We start from the raw sequence: 10,969 nt of genomic DNA on the forward strand, positions 1-10,969 counted from the left end.
AAAAGATAGTCCATGAAAATACTTACTGAAAGAGAGTTTGTGTATCCATACTAATATCAGACACAGATTTAAGTAAAAAAAAAATTACAGGAGACAAAGAAGGTTATTATATATTAATAGAGAAACTAATTTATCAAGAAGATACAACAATTATAAAATGCATACCAAGCAACAGCATCCAAATCTTATAAAGCAATCATTGATCAAACCAAAGGGAGAGTTTGATAATAATAGTTGGAGATCTCAATACCTCACTTTTAATAATGGGCAGAACAACTACACAGGAAATCAGTAAGGAAAAAGGATTTGAACAATACTATAAAACAAACTAGACATAGCAGATATATACAGAATATTCCACCCAACAGCAGTGAATAGATTCTTTTCAAGTGCACATGGAATATTATCTAGGATAGACTATATGTTAGGCCACAAAACAATCTCAATAAATTTTAAAAGATTGAAATCATACCAAATAAATTCTTAAAGTACATTGGAACAATGCTAGAAATCAATAAAAGAAGAGTGGGAAATTCACAAAACATGTGGAAATTGAACAAAATATTCTTTTTGTGTGTGTGTATGTAGTATTGGAAATTGATCTCAGATTTACTCTACCACTGAACTACATCCCCAGTGCTTTTTTAATTTTTATTTTGAGACAGGGTCTTGCTAAGTTGCTGAGGCTGGCCTCAAACTTGGAATCTTCCTACCTCAACCTCCTATGTCACTGGGATTTCAGGCGTGCATCACTGTGCCTGGATGATAAATAACATATTCTTAAACAATGAATGAGTCAAAGAAAAAAAATCACAAAGGAAATTAGAATATGCTTTGAGATGAATGAAAATGAAAATAAAACATACCAGAAATTATGAAATGCAGCAAAATCAGTGCTCAAAAATAAACTTATAGTTGTATATATCTACACTAAAAATGAAGAAAGATATTAGGTCAATAACCTAACTTTGCACCTTATGGAACTAGAAAAATAACAAACTAAACATAAAGCTAGCAAAGGGAACAAAGTAATAAAAGTTAGAATGAAGGTAAAGGAGATAAAGACTAGAAAAACAACAGGAAGAATCAACAAAACCAAAACTTAGTTCCTTGACAAGATCAACAAATTGGTAAACCTTTAGGTATACCAAGAAAAAGAGAAAGAATATTCAAATATCTAAAATCAGGAGTTAAAAGATTAGAACATTTTAAGCTGACAAAGAAAAAAATAAAACCAAGAGTTAAAGTGAGGACTTGACCTTGCTGTTGACCTTGAAGAAATTAAAAGGATTATAAGAGAATTCTATGAACAATTTTATGCCCCCAAATTAGATAACCTAGATAAAATGGACAAATTCTTAGAAACATGCAAGCTACAAAACTGACTTGAGAAGAAACAGATGGTCTGAGCATTCCTATAACAAAGGAAAAGATTGAATGAGTAACAAAAACCTTCCAACCAGGAAAAATTCAGAACCAGATTATTTCACTGGTAAATTCTCTCAAATATTTAAAGAAGAATTAACCCCACTCCTTCTCATGCTCTTCAAAAAACCAGAAGAGGAAGAACATTTCTAACTCATTCTATAAGGTTATCATTAACTTGATATCACAAGCCAGACAAAGACACCATGGAAAAAGAAAACAACAGACCAGTATCCCTTATGAATGTAGAGGGCAAAATCCTGAACAAAATGTTGCAAAGTGAATCCAATAGTACATTAAAAGAATTACATACCATGGTGAAGTGAGATTTATCTCAGGGATAGAAGGTGATTAACTATAAGAAAATCAGAAAATGTACTGTACTACATTAATAGAATGAGGTGGGGGCACAGTCTTCTCAGTTGACACATAAAAATATTTGACAAAATTCAACACCCTTTCAGCAAACTAGGAGCAGAAGAGAACTTCCTCAACATCTAAAGTCGATTCATGAACATCCATAACACACATCATACTCCATAGTGAAAGATTGAAAATGTTCCCCCTCAGATCAGGAATAAGATAAAGATGCCTGCTTTTACCAGTGCTATTCAATATTGTACTGGATGTTCTGGGCAACCAAAAGTGGTAGGGGGCAGACATCCAGATTGGAAAATAAGAAATAAAATTATCTCTATTCACAGTTGTCCTATATATAGAAAGTCATAAGGAAAACTTGAAAAGAAAAAAAAAACCCTACATCTAATAAACAAATTCTGCAGAGGTTCAGGGTAAAAGGCTGGCTTACAAAAGTCAATTGTGTATCTATACACCAGCAATGAACAATCCAGAATAGAAATTAAGAAAACAATTGTGTTTGGGTATGATGACCCACACTTATAATCCAAGAGACTTGGAGGCTGAGGCAGGAGGATCACAGATTCAAGACCAGCCTCAGCAATTTAGTAAAGGCACTAAGCAAGTTAGCAAGACCCTGTTTCAAAATAAAAAATAAAATGGACTGAGGTTATAGCTTAATGGTAAAGCACCTCTGAGTTCAATGCTCAGTACCAAAAAAAGAGAGAGAGAGAGAGAGAGAGAGAAAAGAAACAAACAAACAAAAAATTTTGTTTATGATAGCTTCCAAAAGATTAAGATACCTGGAAACAGATTTAACAAAGTAGTTGAAAGATATGTGCACTGAAAACTATAAAATATAAATAAATGGAAAAAGATCCCATATTAATGACAAAGAATTGATGTTATTAAGAAGGCTCTACTGTAGTCACAATTCTTTAGGAGGCTGAGGCAAGAGGATTACAAGTTTGAGGCCAACCTCAAATATTAAAAACAAAAAAATGAAAAGGGTTAGGGATGTAGCTTAATGTTAAAGAGCCCCTGGGTTTAAGACCCACAACAAAAAAAGTCACATATTGTATAATTTCGTTTATTTGGAATATTCAGAATAGGAAAATCCATAGAGAGAGAAAGCAGACTGATGGATTCCAAAGTTGGGGGTAGGATGGAATAGGATGTGACTTCTTAATAAATACAGATTTTTTTCCTTTCAGGGTAATGAAAATATTTAAGAACTAGATAGAGGTGGTGGTTGTACAACACTGAATATATTCAATGCTACAGAATTATACAATTTAATATGGTTACCTTTATGTGAATTACCTCAATAAAAAAAATAACTAAAAGTGCTGGGCATTGTGGTATATGCCTATAATCCTAGCAACTCCTCAGGAGGCTGAGGCAGGAGGATCACAAGTTTAAGACCAACCTCAGCAACTTAGAGCCTAACTCACTCAGCAAGACCATGTCTCAAAATTTTAAAAAATAAAATAAAATAAAAATTTTTTAGGACTGGAGTTGTAGCTCAGTGGTAGAGTACTTCCCTTGCACATGGGAGGCACTGGGTTCAATCCTCAGCACCACATAAAAATAAATAAATAAAAGTAAAGGTATTGTGTCCATCTACAACTAAAAAAATATATTTAAAAAAATTTTTTTCTGAAAGAGCTGGGGATGTGGCTCAGTGGTAAAGTACCCCTGAGTTCAATCTGATACCAAAAAAAAAAAAAACAAAACCCAAAAAACTAAAATACACAGGGTGTTGATAGTTATTTCCCTTATATCTGGAGGAAAGCATAATTCATGACTCAAAGTCATATTTAGGAAGAAATAGGAAAAGACTGGTAAATTAAGCAATATAAACATTTTAAAACTGGTAGTGATATCATAACCTAATAAAAAATTATTTGCAATTTTATATAGTGTATCATTCAACCTTTCATTCCTATAACAAAATACCTGAGGTAATTAACTTATAAAAGAAAAGATATAATTAGCTAGCTCACAGTTCTGAAGGTTTCAGTTTGAAATCAGTCAGATCCTTTGCTTTGGCAGGGAGCATGTGGTAGGGCCAACCACTTGCCTCATGATCCAGGAAGCAAACAAACAAAATGGAAAAAAAAAAAAGAAGACACCAGGGTCCTACAATTCTATTCAAGGATATATTGTTCACTGATCTAAGAAACTCCCACTAGGCCCCATCTCCTAAAGGTCCACGTTATCTCCCAGTAGAACCACCTTAGGGACCAAGACCATAGACCTTTGGGAAACATTACCTGCATTCAATTACCATATTCAAATCCTATATCACTATAGGATTAAACATCTCCAAGTACAAAGAGCTTTTATATACCAAGAAGGAAAAGACAAAAATGTGATTTCATTTTTTTTCTTGTGGTCTGGGGATAAAATCTAGGGTCTTGCATATGCTAGGCAAGTGCTCTCCCACTGAGCTATATCAATAGCCTCAAAAATGTGATTTTTAAAAATGAACAGTATAAAGAGAAAGAAATGTAGATGACCAGTGTGCATACAAAATTACGCTCAACCTTTGCCTTAAGCAATATGCAAATTAAACTACATGGAGATTATTTCTCACCTATCAAATTGGGAAAAACTGCCAAACGTTTGATGATACACTCACTTGGAAAGTCTTATGAAATAGGAAATCCCACACATTGTTGGTGGAAGTATAAAATGATATAATTTTTTTTTTTTTTTTTTTGGTATTGGGGTTTGAATACAGGAACACAGGGATATTTTACCACTGAGCTACATCCTCAACTCTTTTTATTTTTTATTTCAAGATGGGTTCTCACTAAGTTACTGAGACTGGCCTAAAACATGCAATCCTCCTGCCTCAGCCTCCTGAGAATGATATAATCTTTATATAGGTAAAAATTGTAAAAATATAGTTGATCCAATAATCTACTTTTAGAAATCTATTCTGAAGCTATTCTTGTATAAGGTTGAAATATTACTTATATGAAGTTATTCATTATGGCATTATTTATAGTGGTGAATATTGGAAACAACCCCAAAGTTATTCAGTACAAGGGTGGTTGAAAAAACTTTTCTATCTACTCCATTGAACACTATGTACCTGTTCAAACTAGTGAGGAAATTCTGTATTATGTGATATGAATTAATTGCTAAGATATATTGTTAAGTGAAAAATCAAGGTACAGAGTAGTGTCAATAGTATGATACTGGGCTGGGGAGATAGCTCAGTCGGTAGAGTGCTTGCCTTGCAAGCACAGGCCCTGGGTTTGATCCCCAGCACCACAAAAAAAAAAAAAAAAAAATAGTATGATACTGATTTTGTAAGGAAGAAGAGGAATAAAGAAAAAATGTATTTATAAAAAATGCCGGAAGTATAAACCAAAAACTAATAAAAGTGGTTACCTCTAGATGTGACAACAGGGAATGAGGCTGAAAGGCATGAAAGAATTACAACTATTCCGCATGTGCCTTTTTATATAGCTTCGACTTATGAACCTATAAATGTTTTTCACAATATGTAAAACTAAGTCAGTGGGGCTAGAATTGTTGCTCAGTGGTAGAGCGCTTGCCTAGCACATGTGAGGCACTGGGTTCGATCCTCAGCACCACATAAATATAAATAAACAAATAAAGGTATTGTGTCCATCTACAACTAAAAAAAATATTTTAAGGAAACAGTCTAGAAGGAATAGAAGCAAATTCTAAATTGAAAAAAAAGAAGGGCATTATCTAAACTACACATCAAAATAGTAAGATAGCCACATAGGTAAAACAGTTTTTCAAATAACTTTAGAATACTTTATAAATTTTTTGATGGAAAAAAAACTATAAAATAATTTTAATCCTCATTCAATAGGTAGTATCCTTATTAATTTCCTTCTAGTTGTGATATTAATACTACAGTGATATATTTATATGTTTATACATATACATATTTAGTTAGAATTATATAAATAAGGAATTATATTCCTATTATTAAGAGCCAGGATTTTTAAGTAAGAGAAGTTAAATACAAGTCTAAATTCAAAAAGCATTTTAAAAATTCTGTAATGTTACTTGATTTGGAAATAGCAATACAAATTCAGTTTTCTTCAGTGCTTTTTCTATACATTAGAAGTGGTAGCAATGAGCACCTATATTTTAGTCTCTACAACCATTCTCTACTAAGAACAACCAGGATTCCTTTAGAAAAGGGCTAATTTTTTAGTCTAGAGTAGTGCTTTTAATCTTTTAAAAATTACTCCCTATGCCAGGCACAGTGGTGCGTGCCTGTAATCCCAGCGGCATGGGAGGCTGAGGCAGGATCTTGAGTTCAAAATCAGCCTCAGCAACTTAGCAAGGTCCTAAGCAACTCAGTGAGACCCTGTCCCTAAATAAAATATAAAAAAGGGGTGGGGATGTAACTCAGTGGTTAAGTGCCCGTGGGTTCAATCCAAAAAAAGATTTTAAAAAATATATTCTCTATCCCAGGAGCCGTTTTAGACACCTCCCCACCACATTACCCTATACTACCGCATTACCCTATACTACATGAAAAGTTGACACCACAAATTTATCATCTATCTGCTTATGTATTGTGTTATTTGATGAACCACAAACCTTTGGAATATCTAAGACTTTTCACCCTCACCAAGAACCATGTTTTTGAGAAGGTATGGAATAGAGCAAAAAAAACACAAGGTGATCCTGGGACATGTTGTAAGAGAAAGCAAAGAAGCAATCAAGCCTGGAGGCTCCCACTGACTGGAATTGAAATAATTTGAGCATTATGAAGAGTAATTACTCTTCATTATTAAAGTATACTGAAAATATAAAAATTAACAAGCCCATATTTAATTGTACAAAAACAAAGAGCAAAAATAAAATAAAATAATACTCCTCTGCCAACATTGGTGAATACACTTCATCAATTCTTTCTCTGAAAACTAAAGGCAAATAAACACTATATTACCTTTTCAGTGAGAGTTGTAGTTCAGTATGATCAAATAGCTCCAGCTGAAGAGGGAAAGCACTTTTTTACAGAAAATATTGATAGGAGTAGAAAACCACCTTTTGAAACATCTAATACAATAATTTAGGATTGTCAAGGGATAATAACACCATTAGGTGAAATGTTGATAGGAAATTAGACATTCCCAAAAGGGTCACCCATAATCAATGGTTAGATCTTGTGAGCATTACCCTAACCCAGTTAGTAAAGTCAGCCTTGGCAATGAGACATTATGTGTCTCCAGTGTAATGCACTATAACTATACACAATTACCTCTTAATGTATTCTTAACAGTCATCTAAGTAGGTCTTTTATGTTTACCTTCCAGTTCATAGGAAATACAAGGGATAATGAAATAAGTTAAATTAAGTCCAGGACATGGAATGTGACACTCTGCAGTATAACTTCCCTGTTCTTTACACAAAGTTATGATAAAGAGGGAGGTTGGACTATTTTAGGTTAAAAGAGATTTTAGCTGGGCATGATGATGCACGCCTGTTATCCAGTGGCTCATGAGGCTGAGATAAAGGCCAGCTTCAGCAATTTAACGAGACTCTTTGCAACTTAAGTGAGACCCTGTCTCAAAAAAAATAAATAAATATAAAGGACTGGGGTTGTAGCTCAGTACCAAAATATAGAAACAAAAAATAAATTTAAAAAAATATATAAAGAGATTTTAAAGACCAAAATAATCAAAGCATGATTCATGTTTTGATCTTGCTATAAAAGACATTTTGGAAATAAGTGGGGAAATTTGAACAGGGCCTGGACATTGGATGGCATTAGGGGAATTATTTTTAATTTTCTTCAGCTTATTAATAGGGTGGGGTTATCTGTGAATAATTCCTTATGTTTTAAAGATTCATATTGAAGTATTCAGAGATTAAATGTTTCATAATATCTATCATGTATTTTAAAGAACATTAGCATGAAGAAATAGAATAAACAAAAAAGACTTAAGTGTTAATATGTTAAATCTAGGAGATGAGTATATAGGTATTAATTGAACTAGCCTCTCGACTACCTTAGAAATATATTTGGAAAAGTTTATGATATAAAGTTTAAAAAAAATTGATTATGGTTTAAGTGAAGAGTTCCTAGAATATTTTAATTCTCAATCCACGTAAGTTAGCTTTGACATATTTTGAGAACCTGTGGCTCTTGGATTGTTCATGTGCCTTTTGTTCTTCCCTCTCTCTCCTCCACCTGTGCAGCCCTCTTTGACTCTATGCACAGCAACCAGGCCTCAGATAGCCCATTTTCCCCACCCCGTACTCTTCATTCACCTCCCCTGCAACTCCGGCAGCGCTCTGAGAAGCCCCCTTGGTGTAAGTAATCTTTAATAACTGCCTAGACAAAAACTATGAGGGATGGAGGGATTGGTGAATAAGGGACCTGTTATATGAGAGAAATAATGAAGGTTGAAAGACGGGGAATGACCATTCATGATGCAGTTGCATCTGCTCTTTCCAAGATGCGGGGAGGATCTATTTGTGCTCTTTCTTCACGCCTGTCCTCCAGGATCCCTCCATCTCAATGGATAGGCTCCACAAAGAGAGTGACCCAGAGGGCCCTTTGAGGAAAAAAGGATAGAGACTCTGTTCTCCTCAAATAGTGTTTTGGTGTCTCTACAGCTTTCTCCAATAAAGATAACTAGGAGGCAACCTAGATACATAGAAAATTTGGGAGCAGGATACTGAAATCTGTTACTAATTTCTACATGTCCTTTCTCTCAAGTTGTTCTCAGTTCAGGTTGAAGTGCTGCTTTTCCCTTGCTTGTCTTTATGATGTCTAGCCTACCACTAATTACTCTTGGGTAACAGCATGAACACTAGAGCCACAGGGAGTTACTAGGGTGATAGGAGGAATGGGGAGGGAGATATCAGTGGTCATCAGAGGCACTAGAGAAGAAAAATCCTTTCCTTATCATCCTGCCTCTGGGGAATAACTGAAACCATACATGCCTTCAATTATTTTACTTGGATAGGCCTGAAGCAGACTTACATTTTGCAATGGGATTAATAGATGTAAAATTTTGTCCTTCTGGCACTCTGTATGAGGAAGAAACTTTCCTGACTGCAATAATTCTTCATGATCTCCTGTTTGTCTTACATGCACCTTGCCGTTGCCCCTTTAAACCTCTCTCCTGGCATGTGTATGGGAAACCTTATCCTTCTCTCTCTTTGATTTGCCTAAAATAAATCGGACTATTAGTTGGGTATAAAGACTACTTCTATACTTAGGGAAAACTCATCTTACATCTTTTCTTTTCCCTTCCTTTTTTCCTTTGGCTGTCAGACCTTCATTGCTGAACATCTCTTTTGTGATCTTATATCATAAATAGGCTCCATATCTTGCTGGCCCAAAAATATTGTTCCTCTTTTTATCTGCTTAACGCATTCCTCCTCTGTTCCTTTACAGAAGAGGGATAGCTAGCATATTTTAAATTCAATGGCTGATCGAGCCTTGGCTGACTCAGACTTGCCAACTTTCCCAGCTTCTCTTTGATTGCAATATATCTGGGTGTCTCCTTTTTCCAGAATCTATCATTATTAATAACATGGCATTTTAATATATAAAATACCCTCAATAAGCACAGTATTTATTAAAAGAAAATAGGTTAGTCTCCAATTAGAGGTAAAATAAGAAGTAGAGATTCAGGCAGGAATCATCCCATAGTGTCATTGAAGACTTTAGGATCTTTATTATACTACTGTCAGGATCTGGAAAATTAGTTCTTATGTTTTCTGCGTATATAATATGTGCAATCCTATAAAATTGCATGTCCCAAGGCTTAGAACATCTTAAACTTGGTTCCATGGATGTGTTTCAGAGTAGAGTCTATGAACTCCAGGAATCATATGTAAAGATGAATATGAACATTTGCATATGTGCATTTTCCTGGAAGATAATTTGAGCCTCAAGGGTGCCAGTGACCCTCAGAAAGGCTAATTAAAAACTTTTTTCATTTGGAGATTCCATGGCAGTCTTTCATCTTTGGGGAAACCATTTCTTTCCTACTGTTCTGATTTACAATTTTTTTCTACATTTTTTTGCTTACATATCTCTTGGAATAAAAACAATGATGTGCTCTGCTTGAGAAATACATTGATTAAAGAACGATTCTTAACAAAAGGTGTACATCAGATTCAACTGGGAGTGTTGCAACAAAATGATCTTATCCTCATCTTCCCTGTTTCTCTCACCCATGCCTTTACAGAAAATTAAATTAGAATCTCTGGAGATGGAAACTTGAAATTTGTTTTTAATTTTTTTCACAATATTGATATGTAAAACTAATTGTGAAACATTAGGCTAAAATGTACATATGCGTTTAAGTAGGAATGAGGAGCCATGGGAATTTGGAGTTGCAATGAGTGTGTATTTGTGAAAGAACCAGATGAAATAGGCCTCATTATTTTCTCCTGAAGTTTTGATGTACCCTAGTTCTATTCATATAGTAAACAGTAGGCTAGGGTGACAATTCCTGAACTGGGAAAACTAAGTTATCTGCTGAATTTGGAATTCAGATCCTTTTTCCTCAAATCAAAAGTAGTACAGGCCATCCATTCTAGCATTTGAACTATATGCATAGGGTAGAACCTACTCTTAGATTTTCTCACTTGGTCTCCTGACTTTGTTTTCTAGACAGCAGTGGCCCTTCCAGCACTGTGTCCAGTGCTGGTCCCTCCTCCCCTACTGCAGTGGATGGCAACTCCCATTTTGGCTTCAGTGATCAAACCTCACTAAATGCACATGTGACTGAAGAAAGTCAAGGCCTTGGGCTATTCCAGGAGATGCATGGCAATGAAATACTACAAGAGCTCCCCACTGAAGGGCAGCAAGAGTTTTCTGAACCACACCAGTCCCCACAGGAGCCACCTGTGGAAACCAGCCAACCAAGAGGCCAGGAGGTTGCTGAGGAGGTCAACCAACCATGCCAGGTGATCCCTGATATCAGCCAGCCATGCCAGGAAAACCATGATACTATTAACCACACATGCCCGAAGGCCAGTGAACTATGCCAGGAAGACTCTAAGGAAGTTTGCCAGCTTTACCAGAAAAACCATGAGGATGTCAGCCAGTCATGTCGGAGGGTCTCTGTGGAGGTTGGCAGCCCGCTGCATAGGGTCCCTATAGGGGTTGGGGGCCTGGTCCAGGAAACCCTTGTGGAAGTTGGCAGTCCAACCCAAG

The 10,969-nt window shown here is 35.4% G+C and overlaps 1 protein-coding gene across 1 annotated transcript in view; it reads left to right on the plus strand.

Annotated features, from left to right (window-relative positions):
• Ppip5k1 (diphosphoinositol pentakisphosphate kinase 1) overlaps positions 1–10,969 on the plus strand; it is a 42,235-nt gene that overhangs the window by 29,891 nt on the left and 1,375 nt on the right. Inside the window, 2 exon segments of the mRNA XM_047539473.1 lie at positions 7,990–8,103; positions 10,424–10,969. Of these exon segments, the coding sequence (XP_047395429.1) occupies positions 7,990–8,103; positions 10,424–10,969 (660 nt within the window).

The sequence above is a fragment of the Sciurus carolinensis genome, chromosome 2 (genome assembly GCF_902686445.1).
Source record: "Sciurus carolinensis chromosome 2, mSciCar1.2, whole genome shotgun sequence".
Lineage (NCBI taxonomy): Eukaryota > Metazoa > Chordata > Mammalia > Rodentia > Sciuridae > Sciurus > Sciurus carolinensis.